We start from the raw sequence: 23,494 nt of genomic DNA, 5'->3' as shown, positions 1-23,494 counted from the left end.
CACGCTCTTCGCCGACCGGGTGAACACTGTCGGCCTTACCTACTGAGCGTACTCGTGGACGTGACGCGGATCCGCGGCTAAGACTGGGGTGGCGCGGGCTTGGCCACTCTTTACGGATATATGAGCTCATCCTCCCGCCGCAGTGGGCAGTTGCTTGGAAGCTACTGGTGAGCCTGGGAGGTACATGCTCCATTTTCTATCTTTTCAATTCTGTTTTTCATCATCTGTACATCACACACACTGCGCGCATATAATTTGCTTTACACTGGTTGTACACTACACACATTGCACAATACACTACACATGCTGCACTCTGCTTTATCTGTATACTGTTTTATCTGATAAGCATACTCATATCTGTTCTGTTGCATTCTGTAGTTGTGGGTGTATGCCTACTTTCCTAGGCTTGCCTTAATGCCGGATGAGGAGATGCCCCCTATGGTTCCGTTTTCCCACCGCTTTGATGTAAGATGCGAGCGGAGGCCACGGGAGTCTTTCATGTCCTTCTGTCGCTATTTTGACACCATCACCACAGCCGAGGTATGTCAAACATTACAGTTTATTTAAGCTTCGCTTTATATCGTACTCTCAATAACAGTAGATAACAAACTGTGTATTATTTGCAAATCACCTGGCAGCCTTGGGCCCCGTTGCCTGACGTAGTTCGGGAGCGGTATGTCGGTGCTCGAGAGACTGCCCGGTTTAGGGTCTTACTGGAGGGTCCAGTCTGCCGAGCGTGGTACTTGGGTGAGTGCTTCTTGCGGCAGACCCTTGGCTTACCGGAGCAGGTAGTCCCGAGGCCGCCTCCCACCCACATGAGGCATACTGAGAGGTATGCCTTTGAGGAGATGATGGATTATACGATCGGCTGGGACTCAGAGCACTTTAGAGACGAGGGCGATTACGTTCATTCAGGCTTATCTCATGCGGCCTTTGACTGGTGCTCGCCGAGTCAAGAGGGAGAGGCTTGCGGCGCCTACTGGAGTAGGAGCACCGAGGGCGACTCAGGCCCATGGTAGGAGTGGATCTCGGAGGGGACGGTGTGTTGAGTGGCCAACGCTGCCCACGAGGATCACATGTCGAGGGCAAGGTGGGGAGACTTATCAGATCCCTTCCGCTCCTCCTCCTGCTGATCATGAGCTTGTTGGAGTCTATGGCTCGACCCCGGTATGTACTGCTAGACTTTGCATTATACAGTCATTTCAATTCACTTGGTATCCCGTAGAATACTAATGACTTCAACATTTTTGCAGGCTTCCGTCGAGTACACTCGCCAGTCCCCAGAGTTGATAGCCTCAGCAGTAGGGATGCTACAGCGGTGTATCGACTTGTTGATCATCTACAATATCTCGGTAAGTTCTTTCAACCATAGTCTCAAACTCTACCTAACCTGTTTCATACATAATCTGATGCATCACACTATCAACACGACACTTGATACATAACACTCACGGCACTGATACCCTGTAACCCACATACTGCTCACAACATTGCTCACGACATTCATACACTGGACCCATACACTGCATTCTGTACTGATACAATGCTCACAGCATTTATACGCTGTACTCATACACTGTATTCGGTATTCATACTCTGCTTTGCGTAACATGACTGATGCATTTGCTATTTGTCCTTTTCAGGCCCCATTCCAGATTCCGGTTGCGGGAGGTGCTCCAGCTGGACCATCTGTTCCTGCTCGAGGATGAGGGGGAGCCAGGCGGGGGATGACATTCCATAGCCGGGGCAGACATAGGCACGCTCATGCTGACAGTAGTTCGCGAGAGCCCTCCTCCGATGATTCTGACGAGGAGGCGGCGTCGTCCCAGGGCGAGGCCGGAGACGGCTCAGACTCTGACTATGGAGATTGCGGCAGTGATCCTGGACCCTCGTCCAGGAAGAGGACCAGGACCGACTCCCGCACTTAAGACCATTGATGTTGATCCAGACTTTCTGCTGCTTTTCTTTTTTTTTTTTGCTCTGTTCAGACACTTTGTTGCTTTTCTCCTCTTTTTTGTTTTGCTTTATTTTTCTTTTTACTGGTAGTTTGAGCACATTGTACTGCCTCAGGTAGGTTTTACTTTCTCAAAACTATGTACTTTTTGCAAAAGACATGATGAAATGAAACAGCTGTTTTGTTCAAAAAGTGTTACATTTTATGCATTTTATGCATCGCATCGCATTACATAACAATGTAAATGAGATTTGAACTTTTGTTTGAAAATTAAGCACTTGCATCATAATAATCAGGTAGTGAACCGAGTAACGACAAAAACAACTCGATAATAAAAACAAAGAACTAGATAAGCTAACCAAGTGTAAATACAACTCGATAAGCAAAGCAGAGACTTAAAGAATGTAAAATACAACTTGATAAGCAAGAGTACAACAACTCGATAAACAAATTGTAGTAACAGGCGCGGCTTCACAAAATCATCACCGAAAGGCATTGGAAGTGGAACCAGTTACAAGTTCTCAGCATGTTCCATACATAATCAGCTCAGGGAACAAAAAGGAAGGCCATCGGCCAAAGGGAAATGCCACCGGCCACAAGAAATGGCTATCAACCAACAGTTTTAGCCGATCGGCTAAAAGAGATGGTCGGTCGGCACTATTTTTGGCCGATTGGCCAAAAATGGCAAACACCTCCAGAATGTTGACACCTGTCTTCCACTCACCACCTTATCTTTTACAAAAGCCTCAGCTTCATAGTTTTCCTCATTTCAACACTAATTTGCACCAAAATGAAAGAGTTTCTTGCCCAAAACCTTACAACTTGGATTGCCAACTTGGATGGCTCGGAAAGGCTGAATTTCTAGGGTTTCGGCATAAATGCACTATTCACGCTGGGCTGCACCCCGCTGCGTTTTCCGTTCCTCCATACTGCGACAAGGTTTTGGAATCCGGTAACACACGTCTTTAGTTTTGGCGGTCAAGAGATGTGTCCCACTTTCGAGGATTTCCAAGCTTTAATGGAATCCGAGCGCGACGAGGAAATCTTGCCTCAGTTCCAGTTCGGCCATGTCCAAGCCTTAGGACGGATGTGCAGCCTTACTGTGCATGACGCTCGGCCATTGATTCACAACAGAGAGATGGACATTCCGAGCTTGGTTTGTCAGTTTTCTGATACTGGTAACCGCGGCGACCATCATTGGCAGGGTTACCGATGATATGCGCTCTGCTTATGCATGCTATCTCATTTCTTGCTAGCCCCAGGCTCCGGCAGGTTTAGTATTCGTTTAATTGAGGTCGCTGAGGGCTTGAAAGAGGGCAAAAGCTGCATCGCCATGACATTGGCCGAGACATTGACGGGCTTAGACGCTTTTCATCGTCGGGAGACGACTAGGTTTGTAGGGAGTCCACTACTATTGCAAGTAATGTTTCCCACCCCATCTCACATATATTGCTCACATCACTCGGCCCTCAGGCTTGATTTTTCTCTTAAAACCTTTTGCTCTGCTTTTCTTTCAACGTACATCTCTCTATTCTTTATTCTCTCATTTTTTATCCCTCCCCAGGTATGGTTGATGGACAAGTTGAGAGTTGTGGACTCGTGTCCAGCATATTCAGCTCGCGGCTATTTCTCCCGACGACGTCTAGTCGATGCTCCGGATGAAGGATGGTGGTACAACTGGATGTGCAATTTGTCTTGCGACCACATCGCTTGGCGCTGCCTTTGGCTTAATCTGCCGGCAATGAGTTACAGCATGACCCGTCAGCCCGGGATCCAGTTGATTGGCTTGACACACTGCGTCTTCGATTTCCCGTTTTGATTCTGTCGCCAGTTCGGACATGATCAGACTTGCCCAGAGGAGGAGATTGAGTACCTTGCTACATTTCCGGTTCGAGGCACGTAGCTAGCTCGGTATGCCTCAGCCTGGAGAACGAGAGGACTTCTGGCCCCCGCTCCTACTTTCAGCTACACCCTCTCTGATGAGTGCTTAGATTGGCTCAATGAAGAGGCACATATCGGGCCGAGCTTGGCATCAGAGGCTTCGATCGGCTCTAGGAGGGGACGCAGGAACACCTAACTATGCTCTAGATTTATTTGCTTTTAATCAGAACTTTCAAGCTTTCTTTATGAATGTAATGAAAAGCAACTTCAATTTTGTATTCAAGAGTAGGAGAACTCTGTATTGAAATCAATGTAATTGAAGGTTGTGGGTACTGAAAATCTTCTATTCGGTCAAAAAATGGTCTAAGTTGTAAAAAGATTAATGTGAACAAAATCAACTTTTATTAAAACTTTTCAAAACCATTTTCGATATGGATCAGAACTGGACACGCTTGAGATTTGTCACTGAGATGCACAACCCCGGATCCCAGCAACTGGAAAGTTGCCCCTAGTCTGAATAGCACTGCGCCGGAGATCACGACCGAGCTCTTGAATGCTGAATAGACAAAGATGACCAAGGCAATCACATGGACAAAGTTGATCGGGGAAGTGTTTATGGCTGGACTTCAGGATGAAGTTGCCTACGTATCCTAAAGATGGGAATCAAGCCTTACATAGTTCGACTGAGGTTCACTCGTGTATTAACCTTCACCTTTTACGCTCTAACTTTTGCCAAGGCCGCCCTTTCTGAGTTTTCAACCTTGTGAGGTCAGTTTTTATAATTTCAAATTTTTTGTGCTCTAACTTTTGTCTAGGTCGCCTTTTTGGATTTTCAGCCTAGCGAGCCTCTCAGGGAAAATATTTCTTCAACTTGTCCATGTTGATCGGTTGGGAGAACTCTAGGCCATCTAGGTCCATCAGAATGACAGCTCCACCCGACCAGATAGACTTGATGATGTAAGGGTCAGTCCAATTGGGTCTGAACTTGCCCCTAGGGTCGTGGATAGGAGCTTGGTTGTCTTTGAGCACCAAATATCCTTCTTTCAAATTCTTGGACTTAACTTTCTTGTTGAAAGCCCTGGCTATTCGTCGTTGATAACCTTGAACATGGTACAGTGCTTTCAGCCTTCTCTCATCAAAGAGCATGAGTTCCTTGAATCTGCTCTGCTGCCAATCTGCCTCAGCTATCTGACACTCAGCCAGTACTCGTAATAATGGAACTTCAATTTCGATAAGTAGAACGGCCTCCATCCCATAAACCAATGAATATGGAGTCGCTCCAGTAGAAGTTCTAATTGACGTCCGGTAGAGCAAATGGTAGCTTATCTAGCCAGTCCTGGTAGGTTTCCACCATCTTCTGCAAAATGTGTTTGATGTTCTTGTTGGCGGCCTCGACTGCTCCATTGGTCTGTGGCCGATACGTAGATGACTTGTGAAAAGCCACATTATATTTTTCTAACAAGTCGATCACTTCCTTCTTGAAGTGGGAACCATTATCTGAAATGATCTCGTTTGAGACCCCATAGCGACAGATGATGTTGTTCCTGATGAACTTCGCAACATGTGAAGCCTTCAATACCACATAAGATTGGGCCTTAACCCACTTTGTGAAATAGTCTATCGTGACTAGAATGAACTCATGCCCATTGGATCCCTTTGGAGTGATAGCCCCGATCACATCAATCCCCCAGACAGAAAATGGCCATGGTGAAGTCATGTTGTACAGCTTCGACGGCGGAATGTTCATGCGGTTTGCATGGATCTGGCATTTGTGGCATCGCTGGACAAAACCAATACAATCCTCCTCCATAGTGGACCAGTAGTAACCCTGTCTAAGGATTTTTCGGGCTAGCATCTCCCCGTTCATATGTGCTCCGCACTCTCCTCCATGGATGGCCTCCATTAGGCGCTTGGACTCTTCGGCATCAACACATAACTTATGCATCCCGAGATGACCTCTCTTGTATAGCTTCCCTCCACAGATGATGAACTGAGCAGCCATTCTTCGGATTGCCCTCTTGTCTTTGGCATTTGCCCCTGGTGGGTATGCCTCTTTCTCTAAGAAGTTCCAGACATCGTAATACCAGGGGTTCTCATCTTGAACCTCATCTATGGCAGCAATCAACTCGTAAGCCGGCGTAAATTTCTGGTCAATGATGATGGGACGCATTCGGACTCAAAAAGGGATGTCTATCATAGAAGATAGAGTTGCTAGTGAATCTGCGAACCTGTTGTTCTCTCTTAACAGATAAGCGAAGTTCAGCTTCTCAAACCGAGGAATCAACAAGTCCAAGGTCTGGTGGTATATTCTCATCTTTTCTTCTTTGACTTTCCAATCTCCTTTAGCTTGAGATACAACAAGGTTCGAGTCCCCGATGACGTCCAACCATTTTGCCCCTAGTTCCAGAGCTACTTCTAGTCCAGCAATACACGCCTCATACTCTGCCTCATTGTTCGAGACTTTGAATCGGAGTTTGAATGCTAGAGGTATACGGGAATTGTCGGGCGCTATCAGCAACACCCTTATCCCATACCCGTATTGGTTTGACGCTCCGTCAAAGTACATCGTCCAAAACTCTTCTTCGATATGTAGGATGGCCTCGTCTGGGAATAGATACTCAACTGCTTCATCCCCTTCAACTGGGTGATCGGTTAGGAATTCTGCTACCGCTCTCCCCTTCACTGACTTGCGCGTCACATACTTCAGATCAAATTCGGAAAGCAGAAGCAACCAACGAGCTAGCCTACCCGTAAGTGCTGATTTCTCGAAGAGATATTTGATGGGATCTAATCTTGAAACCAACATTACAGAGTGAGCTAACAGGTAGTGCTGCAGCTTCCTGGTAGCCCATACCAAGGCCAGACAAGCCTTCTCCAGTGGAGTGTAGCGGGTCTCGTATTCCAACATCTTCTTGCTCAGGTAGTAGATAGCTCTCTCCGCCTTGTCCTCAGACTCTTGTGCAAACATGCAGCCCATTGTAGTTTCAGTTACTGAAAGGTACAAAATCAACGGTTTCCCCAGCTCAAGCGGTGACAACACGGGTGGGTTCTGTAAATATTGCTTGATCTGTTCAAAAGCAGCTTGGCATCGGCCGTCCCATTGGAATTTCTTTCCTTTCTTCAGGAGGCCAAAGAGTGGTTCACAAGTCAAGGTTAATTTAGAAATAAATCGTCTTATGAATTGCACTTTACTCAGAAAGCCTCGCATCTCCTTTTCAGTCCTCGGTGGTGGCATTTCTAAGATGGCCTTGATTTTGGAAGGGTCGACTTCGGTACCTCTCTGTGTAATCAAGAACCCCAGCATTTTCCCTGCTGTAACACCAAACGTATATTTTTGAGGATTCAGCCACAATCGAAATTCCCTGATCCTTTGGAAAAACTTTTGCAAGGCAGTGTAGTGGCCCTCTCTTTCTTTGGACTTGACAATCATGTCGTCCACGTACACTTCAACCTCCTTGTGGATCATGTCGTGCAATATTGTGGTCGCAGCCCATTGATATGTAGCTCCAGCATTCTTTAGCCCAAACGGCATCACTCTATAACAGTAGGTCCCCCACAGGGTGGTAAAAGCAGTCTTCTCCCAGTCTTCGGGTGCCATTACAATCTGGTTGTAGCCTGAAAAGCCATCCATAAATGAGAGCAATGCATGCCCTGCTATGAAGTCCACTAACTCATCGATATGCGACAGAGGAAAGTCGTCCTTCGGACTGGCTTTGTTCAAATCTATGAAATCCACACATACCCGGATTCTGCCATCCTTCTTCGGCATTGGAACGATGTCGGCCAACCAAGTTGGGTATTCAGATACCAGCAGGAACCCTGCGTCAATTTGCTTGGTGACCTCTTCTTTGATCTTGATAGTCTAGTCCGGGCGGATCCTTCTGAGCTTCTGCTTAACAGGTCGGGCCTCTGGGTCAAGAGGGATCCGGTGCTGTACAATCTCAGGATCGATTCCAGGCATGTCTTCGTAGGACCACGTGAAAACATCTTTGAAGTCTTTTAATAAAGCGACTAAGTGCTCGCGCTCCTCCGAAGACAACGTGGACCCGATTTGGACCAGCCGCGGGTTCTTCTCAGTACTAACATTAATTTGGATGATTTCATCAACCAGCGATTTTACAAACCTCTCCTACCCCTGATCTAGCAAATATTTCAAAACCAAAGGAATTTCTTCCTCGTCGTTTTCATCGAAGTTTTGAAAGTCTGAATTAATGCAATAAATCAAAGGCACAGAAAAATACTCAAAGGCCACAGCCATTCCATTCTCATTAATCACTTCCAAGTTACCTGATTCCTCTGTTACAACAGACTCAAAGGAAAAAGAAAAAGACGACCTAAACAGGATTGTGGCATCCGGGTTGTCACCCCCAGGAATACCGAACTCAGACTCAGACTCAGACGACCTGGAACCTGATTCCGACTCACAAGACTCGATGGAATCAGATTCCGACTCACTACCTGACCCGGTGTTGCTCGATAAGAATCCCTCATCGTATTGCCAGACGAGGGAGGGTGCGATGGACGCATCCAAAATGTTTGAAGATAGGCTCGCAGCCGTTTCATTCCCAATCAGGGACACTGAGAGGTCATCCCCAAAGCACTCATGTACGATCGGAGGATCTGATAGTAGACAAGCCAGTGCTACCCCCATTTCAATCTCGGTGCTCTCGGAATCCACTTCCTTACACTCCTCAACCTCAGCTGATGGGTCTGTCTGCTCCTCGGTAACATCATCCCCAGACAATTGTAAATCGAAGAAGATCTCAAAACCCGGCAGGCGTCTCTTCTCGGCATTCAACCATGGCTCTGGGAAGCCGCAGAATGGAAAGTCTTCCCCCTTCCGGACAAAGCGTTCATTTAGGGTACCCTGAATAGGTCTGTGCATCAACTCAAAATGCATTCCCACCTGCTTAGCTCTGGCCCTTCCGGCCATTTCTTTGCCTTTCCTCACCCAGTCCTCCTTGGTAGGCAGGTAACCTAGACCAAATGTATGCGGGTTGTGCAGCACTTCGGCCGATACTGCAATGCCTCTCTGGGCACTCTTTCCTAATCCCATCCCAGGGATATGCTGGAGCTTGTTCGTGAGGTACACTGACTGTGCGCTGACATATAACCCCTCATCAACAGCCAAGATATTTTGAATAACCTGGGCCTCGGCTAGGGTGAATCCTGATAAGAACACATCCTCCGTGCCATGTTCGATTTTCAAAATCGGTGTAGACACCTCTGGCGGCGGATGGATTGACGAATTCTCAAAAACTATAGCCACCCCCTTCCCGTGAGGGTATTTCAACATCTGATGCAGGGTGGAAGAAACCGCCTTAACCTGGTGCAGCCACGGCCGCCCTAAGAGTAGATTGAAGGTCGCAGGAACGTCCAAGACATGAAAGTCAATCTCGTGATGTCCTGGACCAACCTTGGTCTGAATCTGCATAGTCCCCATCACTTCTCTGCTAGTATTGTCATAAGCCCTTATCATCTGGGTAGTTGGCACAAAGTCCGCGGGCTTCAACCCAATTGCATATGACGTCCTCGACGGGCACACGTTAATGGCAGACCCCGTGTCGACAAGAACTACCGGTACCCACTTGTCTCTACACTCCACAGAGATGTAGAGCGGTTTGTTATGGTTTGTGCCCTCAAGCGGCAGTTCCTTGTCAGAAAAGGTCAACGTCAGGGAAGCTCCTCCTGGAAAAACCAATCCTACCAGCTGCTCAGGCGTGGTATCTATTGAAAGTTTGGCCTTGTCCATAGCAAAAAGGACAGCTTGTTTATGGACTCGTGAAGCCATAAGCAGTCCCCAGATGGAGATGTCTGCCTGTATCTTCTTCAGCTGTTTCAGCACAGCCTCTTCTTCGAGAAATTTATCCTTTTGCTTGTCTGCCTCCCTGTCCTTTTCGGACGCTTCTGGTTGATCTAAGTGCGGGGGCTTGAAATACCACTCACTCCTAGTCATGTGATCAACTTCGCCAATGTACCAGGTATCATCTGGCTGGTTACTCCCCCAGTATTCATCTGTGTGGGCAAGACATAGATCATCATCTTCCCACCACATGCCATCAGCAGCTGACAGGCACCTATCCGGCTCCGTTACAACTATTCCTGTGCCCACAATACTTTCCGTTCCTGTGCCCGTAGCATGCTTTGTTCCTGTGCACACAACACGTTCTATCCCTGCAGGGGCCTTGGCCTTTCTGGCCCTCTCAGAATCCTCGATCCTTTCTCGCTCAGACTGCTTCAGCGTAGCTTGCTGTCCAACACCTCCTATATTCAAATTGTCCGGATCCCGAGCGAAATTCTTAACACCGGCGATCTCCGGCGATGCATCCAGATTCCCGGCCCTTCCGGCCATAGTTGATTTCCCGTCCTTGACGGACCCTGCTCTAGCTGAGGTTGTTCAACAACATCTGGCTGGTCGTCAAGCCACCTAGTAGACTCCGTTGCCCTATCCAAATCAAACCAGTCGATAGCCACGTCTCTTGGGTCCTATTTGTCGAAGAATTGAAGGTTTGCGATGTCCTCCTCCAGTTCTGCCAGGTCATCCAGCCCCTGATTAGGTCCATCCTCTCGTACTACACAAATCTCTGCCCCTACTGGCAATTCCACATTCGGCCTAGCCTGGCCTACTGACGTAATCCAACCGCTCAGGTTGTACATGAAGATCGCAGACCCCTCAGGCTCTGTATTATCAATCTCATCTGCCCCCATAGTCGACCCAATTCTATCTTCGATAGTCACCACCACCATTTTGGGTTGGGTTTGGGAGATGTCCAACACGCACAAATCATTGCTGTCAGGAATGAACACCTCCGGCTTAGGTAGGTGAGAAGGGGTGATATATATACTAGGGTCGTATGACACAACCCCTATTTGGATCAAATTGATGCGTTTGGGAGGTAGAGCTTGGTTATGTGGTGGGAGAGGGTTGGTTGTGACATTCGGTTTCTCCGGAGGCACGATCGCCCTATTGTCAACAAGATCCTGAATCTCGTGACACAATCTATAACACTGGTCAGTGTCATGACCATGCTGTTGGTGAAATTCACAATATTTAGCTGGGTTGTGGGAGAGGGGAAGTTTTTTTGGCAATGGCCGCGGCTCTAGGGGCTTCAAGTGCCCTTTCCTGATCAAAACCCCCAGGGTCTTGGACAAAGGCATGTATAGTGGGGTAAAGGTTCTTTGGCCTCTGGGTGGAAACTTGGTTGCTTTGTGAACTATTTCTGGACGCACCGGTGAATGGTGTAGCTGAAAGGGTTCTTGGGGTGGTGGTGGTGGTAACCATACTCACATCTGAAGCTCTAGCAGCTGCAACACTGCTTATGCCTGCATTCATACAGCAGTTGCATGCCCTCCTGGCCTGTTCTCTCTCATGATCAATGAGGCCTTGCTTCATAGTGTCCTCGATCTGCACCCCTATCTCATGTAAATTTGCAAAGGTACGGAGGGGGAGGACGATCATCTTTTGCATGAGCTTGGGCTGGAGGTTGAGCACAACCATCCGTATTCAGTCATTGTCGACCGGCCTGATGGTCACCATCGAGGCCTTAGCCCTCCAGCGGGTCACAAAATCGGAGAAGCTCTCCTTCGGCTCTTGCCTAGTGGTCTCGAGATCACGAGTTGTGACCTCGATCTGCGTATTGTAAGAGTATTGAGCTACAAAGGCCTCAGCCATCTTATCCCAATTCCTCTTAACAGCATCCTCCAATTTTGCATACCTAATAGCCGCTACACCCGACAGGGTCCGGCCAAACAAAGAAAGCTTCTGCAATTTGGAGAGGCCCATCGGCCTTAGTATGTTCGAAGACAACCGTAAATGCACTATAGGATCCCCAAACCCGTCAAAGCGGTCGATGTGCTGCATTTTAAACCGATCTGGCAGTGTCACGGCCGAGTCGGTGTATCCGTCCTCAATATCTGGAATGGTTTTCACACCCTGAGATTTCTTGAACAGCTTTTCAAGCTTGCTCACTTTCAACGCTCTGGGGTCTACCTCAAACTCAAAGGGAGAATCCGGTAAGTTGGTAGGTGTTTTGGATAGCTAGGGTAGGATTGGAGGCGGAGCCGGCCCTGTCGGAACGTCCGTATCTTCCTGGACATTTGGTGTCTCCCTAGGTATTGGAACTCTTGGTGGGGGAGGAACTTGGTGTGAAGCAGATGCTCCGGTTTGCTGCTGTAACCTGGCGATTAATTCTGCATGTTGGGCCATGACCTCGGCTTGTTGCTTGGCAAATTCTGCTTGACGGGCAGCGTCCTGCTGCATAGTTCTCATACTTTCCTGGAGCTAACGCATTATCTCCTCTATGCCTGCCATATCGTGCTGATCTATCTGCACAACCGGTATATCTGTCCCTACAGTAGAAACTAAGACCTCAGCTTGACTGTCCACTGATGGGGTAGACCACTGATCTGACGACCGCTGTACCGATACACTGCGCCCTTTTGACCTCCGTTTGGTAACCGGGGGTAAAGAAAGGAACACTGCTTGTCCGTTTATCAGATCCCTAGATCGATTAAGTCTACGACCTCTAACCCAGAGTGCTCGGGGGATATCTGCCTAGTCGGATGCAATGGTGCTAAACTACCTTGCAAAAAGATAAATAAAGCATAATAAGGAAATAATGAACAGGAAAAAGGACAGCATAACGGCTTAAATTAACATAACACACAGTTTGGTAAACACAAGCTGAATGAACTGTCCTCAACCACTAATCACTGTTCCCAAATCACTGCCCCAAATCTGAATCTGATACCTGTAGATATAACTGATTCCCAAGTACTGATGCCCGCAGGCTTGATACCCAAACTTGCAGACTGATACGCGCATTCCTGTAGAGGCCAACTCTAAAAGCACATAACAAGCAAATAAGAGCCAAAACACCCCTATGTTGGGGTAGGGTTTCCCTGTCGTATTTTGTCAGGAGCTAGGGTTTCACTACGCACACAGCGGTTTCAAACAACCTGTAATCGGGTAAGCAACCTGTCCTAGCTTGGAATAGTCACTATGGATTCTGATATGCACTAGGTCGAATGGTCAAAAGGGTGCCCCAGTAAAAACCAAGGTTTGTGTTCCCGTTGTGGCAGAGCCCGCAACCGGTCAGCCTTATGGCATGCTTCTCAAAGCAAGCCTCCGGCAAACCGTTCAGGAATAGCATATGGCAAACACGGTGTCCTAGGCGCACCAATGCAAATGCTATGCAAAGAGACACATAAGTGTAATCAAAACAAGATATCATGAGTTCGAGTAAAGTTCTCTAAATCCCCAGCAGAGTCGCCAGAAACTGTAGACGCGCCCCGAGGGCTACATGCTACAGTTCGGACTCAAATGTCACGGTTCTGAATCTAATCCCGCAAAGTGCAATGCGAGACCGATAAATCACCAAAGAATCCAAATCCGGCAAATCGTTTTGGAAAACTGATTTTTAAGAAAGAAGTGCCAAACATGGACTGCTTTGCCAGAAACAGAGTCGCCACCTAAATATTTTATTTTGGGGGGAATTTAGGAGACCCTGACTCGTGCCTAAGGCCACGTGTCCGTCATCACCAAAGTTGCCTCGGCTCGGAAACTTGGGTACGATAGGGGAAGGTCATTTATGAGCACCCCTGCTCGCCCGATCAAAGATCGGCCTGTACTAAACATGATATTTTGTTTTTGAAAACATATGCGTTCTTATTCCGATTTATTAGCTAGAATTTACTATGTGATGCGCACAACACACAAGTATAGACTAGATCGCCTAAATTGGAACAAAACATTTCATGTTGGTTTATTTGAAAATAGTTTGAAAATGCTACTCGCAAGTAGGCTAAGACGTGGATTTGCCACCCTCAAGTGGGCTTAGAAAACATGATTTTGCCATGCGTGCATGCTCGGCTCCGCTCGGAAATCTATCGCCATGCTCATGCTGCCTTTGTTTACACTGCTCTGCACCTCTGAAAACTGTGCAAGTCTCAAGGATGCTTCTGAATCACCTTCTAGGTGCTTTCAGAGGCCATCGGCTAAGTGGAAAGGCCATCGGCCAAGGGGAATTAGTCATTGACCAATAATGGAGCCCTCGGCCATAAATTTGTAGCCGACCGGCCATCTCTTCCTGCAGAATGCTATTTTGCCACAACAGAGGACAAACAGAGCATGGCAATGCATTTTCAAAGCAATGTGTGCACAACCACCCTTCCTATCATGTCATGAACTCAAGGAAGTATGGTTCTCGACCCTCGGGCCATCAATCACGTATTTCAATGCATGATGGCCAAAGGAGCCAAGTGTGCAAATCAATGTGGAATGAATGCGACAAAAAAAAACATATGAATGCCTAGAACTCTATCATGCTTGATCAAGAGCGTCGGCGATCGAGGATTGAGGCACGTTTCGTCACTTCAAGTACGAACGTTCCTCGTTCCTCGTAGTTGGTTTGACACCCCAAACCAAACACAATGCAATGCATGCAACCAAGTACAATGCAACATGGAAATGCAAGGCAATGTAACATGAGCATGGAAAATGCAATGCAACGCAACCTAGTCAAGCATGTGACAAAATACAAACTAGCAAGCATGCAAAATGCAACCTAAACGTACAAACATGCAATGTAATAGGCATGAGACGACAATACCAACAACAAGGATGCGACAACATGCAATGCGATAAGCATGCAACGACACATAAACCGCATGATCCATGGACTTACACTGAAAATGGATAGGCCTCAGCCACACCAAAACAATGGCCAAAATGATGAAGTGATAGAATGAAACGCACAATGAGCATGTACATGCAATGGTCCAAGAGTTAAGGCATAAGGTCACAACACCCAAACATGAGCGAGGGGTGACAATCATGGTAGTATGGTGACACCATAAGCTCTGAAATTATGTTAAGAGTGATGCCAAATCAAACACATAACACAAGTAAGGCATGCTAATGGACTTCAAGTTCAAAGCTAGCCAAGGTACTTGAACCATGGCCATATCAACCAAGCCCCAAAGGACCAAGGTGACCCAAAACAGTCCCAAGGCAGTCCAAAACAAGGCTAGAACATGCATGGGATGAGGCCAAAACATGCTAGAAAGGTGAGCACAAAACAAGACACATACAACGCCAAAAAAGGCAATTGCACTACACCTATTACAACCAAACATGGCATGACTTAGGCCAATAAAATCAGAGTTATGGCATGTTAGAATGAGCCCAAAAACCCACTTAGATGGCATCCCAAAGGCCTAAGTATGATGGCATGCACAATGACCTATTCTTAAGGCATGAAACACAAACTATCCAAAGCATGGAATAGGTGATAAATGCAAGTGTGTGACCATGAAACATGGACTGAAATTACATTTCACATGATGCCAAATCATGAAAATACTTTAAGTAACACATGCTAATGAACTCAAGGCACAAAGCTTACAAGCAAGAATGAACCGAGGCTATGCAAAACAATGCATGCATGACCAAGACAACACCAAACAGAGTTTAATCATGGTAAAACATGAGGGAAAACTCCTTGGAGTCAAGCCAAAACATGCAAGAATAGTGGTCCAAACACAAGATGCATGTTATGCAAACATGCAAGATTACTCTACAAGTATGTGAAGCATGCAAGATGCCGTCAAACCAACATGGAATAGAGTTAAGGCAGGTCCTAAAAGCCACTAAAAAGTGCTAAAATAGAACCAAGACATGCTAAGTAAACATGCTACTCTTATAAGCCAACAACACAAGCATATGAGAAGGGGGTAGACAAAATAAGATGATCAAAATAAGATGCTCCTCTGGATTTCAGTGGTGGGAAGGTCAAAATAAGATGATCCCAAAGCTCAAAAGTAAAGGCACAAAACAAGGCCAAACAAGGCCTAAGAGGGGGTAGACAACCCCCAACCAAAAAGTGACCTTAAGAAACCATAACAAGCATACAAAATCAGAAATTTTTGTAGTTTAGAGTCAAGCTTGAAACAATATAGAAGTATGTGTGAAAGCTTAAGCAAGAATGAGGTATCTAAAGTTTAGAATCTCACTTTTGAAGAACAACTTCAAGAACACAAGGCCAGCAACTCTCTTTGATCAAAACCAGCTTAAGAACCTTAAAACCAACCTCCTAGTCCCTCAGCACACAAGGATGGTGTAACTCTAGGTGTTCTAGTGCAAAAGTATAGACAAAATGCACTTTAGAACACAAATGCACACACAAATGTAGAGAGAGGGAGATATAGAGATAGATAGATATATAACTTCTCCTTAGATTTTTTCTAACCCTTGAGAAGGGAGGAGGAGCTCCCTTCTTATAGGAATCCAATTCCAAGGCTTCTTGAAGAAGCTAACACAAGGTGCAAATCCCTCCATACACGTGTATGGAGGGAATGAAATGTGCATGCTAGCTGTGACAGCTGGCATAAAATATCTACCAAAAGCAGATGGAAAGGGGTCGGCCAGAAAATATGGCCGATTGACCAACAAAGGTGGCTGGTCGACCAAAAACAGTGCCGATCGGCCAGCACCTTTGGCCGATGGCAAGAAAAAGAGGCCGATGGCTTCATGCCTTGTCCGATGGGTTGAGAAAATGGCCAACAAGCCACCCTCTTCCCTTAAAAGCAAAAACACAAGTACTTGGTCCACAACCAAGCACCAAACAGTCAAGTTGAGAGATCTTGAGGCAAGACGCGTGGCCGAGACCTTCGGGAACTCAAAACGAACACGAGCATAGATGATCATCGAGTGTTCAAACGATGACGTCCAAGTCTTGAGGACAGTCAAAAATGGGGTGTCTACAGCTTCTCTTTGTGTATGCTTACTTCATTGCTTCTGTATCTTGCATGTTTCCACACTTAGAACATTTTTGCAATTTTTCCAAGTATACCTTAACTGTGTGATCACTTCAGGTTGGAACACATCTGACATGTATCACCTCGGATCCACTTCATCTCGGGTGCACCCTTTGTTGATCATCTCGAACCTACTTACCTTTGAGTTTACCTTTTGCTGTGATCTCGGCCAACGGGCACTTTATAAAAGCTCTTTGAATAACATTCAACAAGTATTGATTCCTTACTGGTGCTTGCTGTCTTTTAAAATTTCATCATTCCAACCCCTCCAAGCTTGACAACCTGGTTGGTTATTTCGGGTAACAAATACTTCGGGTATCCCCTTATCTGATTACCTCGGCTGACTCCAACTTATAAATTGTTATAAAAAATTTCAACAAATATCAAGCCTATTCCTCATTCCTTCTTCCTGCCTCCTAATGTGAATCTAAGTACCACTTATGTTCACATTAAGCACGCATCTCTGTTTTTTGCCCAAGTTTGATTCAAACAAATCCTAGCTGAGGTTTTCTACTCTGGTGTCTCTGTTAATCTGACTAGATCAAACTTAGTCTAACTCTGCTATCATGGCAAGTCTAAGTTACTCATTATGTTTTATTCGGAAATATCGCCAACTTAGTTCAACTCTATTATATGGTAAGAATAATTCAACTCTACCATGTGATAAGTCTAAGTTATTCGTCATGTTTCATTCGGAAACATTGCCAACTTAGTTCAACTCTATCATATGGTAAGTATAATTCAACTCTACTATGTGATAAGTCTAAGTTATTGTCACGACCTAAACCTGTCCCTATAGGTTTAGCATCGTAACCGGCCAGTAATCCTGGGATTACCGAAGGCCTTTGAGACAAATTAACATAATATTAGGGGCTAGCGAAAGCAAATAACAAATATACAACGTCCATTGAGCTGTGCAGACTTATATGAGATAGAAAAATTTTAAACTTTATATATATGTATAAACACATCATCCTTATGTCATTATATATATACAGATTAGACAAAAAGGGACTTAGCCCTATTTACAAAATACACAAGACTTGTCTAACCAATCAAGAAAACAAAACTTAAACTTTAAATCACATAGCTATAGTCGCTTGACATATCAGGAACCTCCACGGGAGGCACATAGGTTGGCTGACAAAAACAGATTCCTGGCAGATGCCTCTAAGCCTGGTTACACGCCTGTTCACCTATATATATAAATAATACAGTGAGCTAGAGCCTAGTGAATAATAACAGAGTAAAGGCTTTTAATATATGATGTCCATACCTAATTCAGAAATCATAATTCAGATTCATAAACAGATCCATATTCATATTCTTGTTCAAATCAAATAAAGAAATCAAAGTTCATGATTAATCATACGTGGTACATCCATTAGCGCTAACAGAACAAGTACAGAACAGATGCAGACACATGGTGGTTATGAATAACTAGTTCCATAAGGAACCTCCGGATCCGGGTAACAGAGAATAAACATGCTGAGCCCCATGATGAAGCCTCCGGTATGGGTAACAGAGTGCAGACATATTAAGTTCCATAATGGAACCTCTGATACCGGGTAATAGCTAACATATATCACATGATGCTAAGGATGCCACGAATACATGTCAGAAATTGGACAATCATTCATTGTATAGAACATAACATTTCAGATAACAAATCTTATTTCATCATACAGAAAATAAATAAAGTTGAACATAGCTTTACTATGTTATTACTCATAGTGTTCTGGTGCTTGATTCGTCCCTGCGTTTGACCTTACATAATTCATAACACATTGGGTCATATTACAATTCATTCCATTCTTTAACTTGTTTAACATTCTTTGGCTCTTTTCATGTTCTCTAGCAATGTTTAATGCATGCCTAAGAGTGCTTTGAAATGAAAGAGAATGGAAGACGAAACATAAAACATCTTTTCAAAATTTCTAAAACAGGGCCCTCCGCTCGAGCGTAGCTTCGGTCGCTTGAGCAGACCCTTTTGGTCTGCAAAAGTACTGGTTGCTTGCAAATTACACTCGAGCGAGACTTTTGACGCTCGAGCGAGGAGTCTAGTAAAACAGGGTACGCTCGAGCGAGACTCTCCACGCTCGAGCGGACATGTCAAATTCTGATTTTTTTTTTTTTTTCTAGATTATGTTTGAGCTTTAAAACTTGGTTCCAACCAATGTAATTAATATCATAAAACTCATATTTCCACCATATAACTTTTAACATGAATATAAGGGCCAATTTTACAAGATTTGAATCTTAAATTCAACTCAATTCATGTTCCTCATATCAAGCCCAACTCCAAGCTCACAAATTCTAAAACTTGAATTGAGCTCTCAAAATAATTTCAAGACTTGGTTTCATCCATGGCCTATCTAAAAACATACAATTCTTAAATAATCAAGAAAATATGATCAATTTTAAATCATTTACATCAAACTCCTTTAATTTGAAAATTGAACTCATTTGTTCATAAATTCATAATTTTCCAAAGCTTAGTTCTTATTTCATCAAAACATGAAATCAATTCCAAGAAATCTATGATGCGTGTAAATTTACATCTCATATATATCAAGGTTTCCAAACCCAAGCTCAATTGAAGAATTATAATTGTTTCTATATTGATTAACCTTAACCATGTTCATGAATTAATTCCTCAATTTCTCCAAATTACATGCATATAAAAATAAGGCTCAAATTTCTATAAGATATTCAAAATAAAACCCAAAATAATTAATTTCTAAGTTAATTTTCATAATCATAAACATAACTCCAACTTCTCATTTTCTTTTTAATTATATAAAATTGACTTCAAGCTCTTTCTATTTTCCTTCAAAACATGAAATTAAAATTATAAACTCCTTAAAAAAATCATTTGCATGCATGGAACATTTATCAAAATCCAACCAATTCTACATAGTCAAGCTCAATCCATAATTAAAATCTTAAATTGCTCTAATTTAGATTTTTATTAATTTTTCTCATATCAAATCCAAATTCAAATTCAAACTAACTACTTTCCAAACTTATTTCCTTAAATAATAAATGTTCCATAATATGTTTAATTTGAGTTAAACTCTTAAATTATATTACATGCATGTGTTAGGGATTTAAAATCAAAACCTCATTTATCTTCAAAACATGAATTGATTATCTCAAATTCTTCAAAATCCAAGATGAGAGTACTAAAACTTATAAATTTGCTCATGCATGTAACAATGAAACTTAATCTCATGCATGACTACAAAATCACACTCAAATTATTAATTTCTAAATTTATTATCCATGCTCATGAACCTAACTCAACTTCTTCCAAAATTCATGAGATTGATTCATAATTTTCTTAATTTCAAGTGTGATATGAAGATTCTACATCAATTAAGTATAATTTTCATACCTCAAGCTCTAATTTCAAAAATTATTGATGATTTTCCCTTGAGTCTTCTTCTTTTACAATTTCCAGCACAACTTTGGATTTTCTTCATTAAAAGTTGAGCTCTCTTTTTTCTCTCTCTCTCACTCACTCACGATTTTCTCTGCCTCTCACTCGGCTGTTCTTGCTACAGCCAAAAGCATAAACATAGATGATGTATAGCTTACACTCATTTCCTTATTCCACTTTCTTTTCTCCTTTTTTTTATTTATTTTTGTTTTGTTTAGGCCCACGAGTTTTGCTCCAGCAGAGGTGACTACATTACATATATAGGTAATAAGCTCTCTTTCTCATTTCTCATATTTCTAGAATACTCCAATTCCCTCAGCTTATTTAATTAACTTGATTAGATCATTACACTGATTATCCATTAGCTTAATTAATCATCACATCATTTGAGATAATCTTGATCATAATTTAATTAATCATATCTAATCACAAGTTCTACATAATTTAATTAGTCAAATTAGCTTCAATTAAGGCCCAATTAATTATATTTAATTTTTATCATTCTGAATCAGATTTTTAATCAAACTCCCAAAAGGCTCCAAATATTAATTAAACTTATTGTCATCATCAATTTTGATTTCTCAAATCATTTAGGCCTTCAATTTCTAATCAGACTCCAAATTTCCGTCAAATAAATTACATATTCAAATTGGACACCCCATAAATAAATTTAATTTGTAATAATCACAATTCTCAATCTTCATAATTTAATTAACTTAATTAACTCCAATTAAGACCTAATTAATCGAATCTCAATTTTACTAAACTAAATCGAATATTTAATTAAACTCCTAAATGGGTCCGTAATTAAAATCAAATTGATTCAACTTCTCAATTTTACTTTCTTAAGCCATTTGGACCCTTAATTTCTAATTTCAAAATAAATTTTTAATAGAATCATATATGAATCAATCTCCATAATTTTCGTAAATCCCAGATTGAATTGGAATAATTGATAATTAAATTTCAAATCTCCTTAATTAATTAAGTACTAATTATTATACGTGGTGGGGTTGTTACAGTTATTTATCATGTTTTATATGGAAACATCGTCATAAGACTATTTCAGTCATATCGCACAAGTTTTTCAACAATAATAAAAACAGAATCAAACTAGCATTTTATTAAGATTTCGGCTAATAAAATCATATCACAAAAAATAAAACTAATGATAAAAAAAATTCAAATTATAAGTGTTCCAGGGTCTTGACAACTTCTTGCTATCACTGTCTTCCAGCCGATATGCTCCATTGTCGACAACCGAGATGATGCGATATGGTCTTTCCTAGTTTGGGCCAAGCTTACCCTCCTTGGGATTTTTCTTATTGTCGACAACTTAGGACGAGGTCCCCAATCTTGAACTCCCTTGGGTTAACCTTCTTGTTGTAAGCCCTAGCAAGTTGCTGTTGGTATGCCTCTAGCCGAATTACTACTTTCTCCCTTCTTTCTTCTAACAGATTTAGATCCCGGGCAAGGAATGCCTCGTTGGTTCCATTCTCCACTCTTTGGGTTCTGATTCTAGGGATGTTGACCTCTAGTGAGATGACTGCTTCAGTGCCATAAGCCATGGCAAAAAGAGACTCCCTAATTGATCTTTTCGGCGTAGTTCGATATGCCCACAGCATATTGGACAATTCTTCCACCCATCTTCCCTTGGCTGCTTCCAGCCTCTTCTTGATCTCATCCAAGATGGTCTTGTTGGATGTTTCTACTTGACCGTTACTCTAAGGGAAGCTAAGAGTAGAGTAATAGTTCTTAATCTTGTACTTTACACAGAAGCTCTTGATTAGCTTATTGTCAAATTGGGTACCATCATCTGCTACTATTGCTCTTCGGATTCTGAATCTAGTGATGATGTTCTTTTTAGATGAAATTTTTCACATCAATATCTCGAATCTTCATAAGGGGTTCGACCTCTACCCACTTTGTAAAGTAGTCTATGGCTATTAACAAGAACTTTCTCTGTCCAATTGCCTGGGGAAGTTGTTCCACTAGGTCTATGCCCCACTGGGCAAACGACCAAGAACTGGACATTGGGTTCAGGTCTGCTGCTGGCTGATGTATCAAAGGTGCAAACCTTTGACACTTCTCACATTTCTTTACATTCTCTGTCCAATTGCCTGGGGAAGTTGTTCCACTAGGTCTATGCCCCACTGGGCAAACGACCAAGAACTGGACATTGGGTTCAGGTCTGCTGCTGGCTGATGTATCAAAGGTGCAAACCTTTGACACTTCTCACATTTCTTTACATAGGTTTCGGCATTCTTCTGCATGTATGGCCACTAGTATTCCTAGGATATGGCTCTGTGGGTAAGTGATCTAGCCCTTGCATGGCTTCCGCAAACTCTTTCATGGATCTTATATAAAAAAGTCCTTTACCTGAGAGGGGTGTACACACTGAAGTAGAGGTCCAGTGAAGGATCTTCTATACAGATGGCCTTTTGCTAATAGGCAAAACCTAGCCGACTTCAACTTATTTTTGTGTGCCTCTTTTCGGTCGTCTGGCAGTCTGCCCTCTCTGAGGAACACAACTATGTCGTCCATCTAGCTGAGACCCATCTCCATGCACATTGTTTCGTACTCCGTTATCAAAGGCTCTACACTGGGGCCTAACAAATAATCAACCATTGTTGTCCTAGCCTCACCTAATTTCATAGCGCTAGCCAGGTTAACCAAGGCGTCGGCGTGGCTATTGTCATCTCAGCTAACATGTTGTAGACGAAAATTTTCAAATAGTGTTAGTAGCCTGACAACCTCATTGACATAGGCTATCATTTTTCTCATCTCGGGCTGTATATTCTCTAGTTGCCTGGTTTACTATGAGCTGGGAGTCACAGAAGACTACTACTTCATTAGCTTCCATAGCTGTTGCTAGTTTCAGCCCTGCAATTAGCGCCTCATACTCTACTTCGTTGTTTGACGCCTTGAACTCCAAACGAATAGACTGCTCTATCATTCGCCCATCTGCCTATACTAACACTACTCCTGCCCCCGCTCCCTGCCAATTTGAGCTTTCGTCGACAAAGAGTCGGAAGGAGTCTCCGATGTAGATATCATAGGGCTTTGGCTTCTCTTCCTTCTTCTGTGCTGCTGGTGTGGGGTTCTTTGGCCCTAATTGGGTTTCCTCTTATTCCCCTGGGCATCCTAAGCCATGGCTCACAGGAGCCCCCCTTGGGATTGAGCTAGGAGTGAACTCAGCCACAAAGTCGGCCAACACCTACCCTTGATTGTTGTTCTAAGTTTGAACTCCAAGTCATATTGGCTTAGCACCACTGCCCATCTAGCTATTCTGCCTGTTAGATCTCCATGCTGCAACAGGGACTTCAGGGGATGCTCAGTCAGCACCATAATCTTGTGGACTTGAAAGTAGTGATTTAACTTTTTGGAAGTCATCACCAGGG

At 43.6% G+C, this 23,494-nt stretch overlaps 2 protein-coding genes across 2 annotated transcripts; one reads left to right on the top strand and one right to left on the bottom strand.

The window, feature by feature from the left end:
* The first annotated feature begins 382 nt into the window (after positions 1–382).
* LOC145821056 (uncharacterized) lies at positions 383–2,121 on the top strand. The gene is made up of 3 exons (XM_082917666.1): positions 383–1,167; positions 1,254–1,352; positions 1,644–2,121. The coding sequence occupies exons 1-3, from the start codon at positions 925–927 to the stop codon at positions 1,707–1,709; spliced, it is 408 nt and encodes a 135-aa protein (XP_082773792.1). The 5' UTR covers positions 383–924; the 3' UTR covers positions 1,710–2,121.
* A 19,294-nt stretch (positions 2,122–21,415) lies between these two features.
* On the bottom strand, positions 21,416–23,049 carry LOC145821667 (uncharacterized). Its single transcript, XM_082918217.1, has 2 exons — positions 22,912–23,049; positions 21,416–21,817 (listed from the first exon to the last, which is right to left on the bottom strand). The coding sequence occupies exons 1-2, from the start codon at positions 23,047–23,049 to the stop codon at positions 21,416–21,418; spliced, it is 540 nt and encodes a 179-aa protein (XP_082774343.1).
* Positions 23,050–23,494: the final 445 nt, after the last annotated feature.

Source organism: Camellia sinensis, chromosome 3, assembly GCF_055761805.1.
Source record: "Camellia sinensis isolate YWXY chromosome 3, ASM5576180v1, whole genome shotgun sequence".
In the NCBI taxonomy this organism is placed as follows: Eukaryota; Viridiplantae; Streptophyta; class Magnoliopsida; order Ericales; family Theaceae; genus Camellia; species Camellia sinensis.
This window is presented reverse-complemented; position numbering and strand designations above follow the sequence as displayed.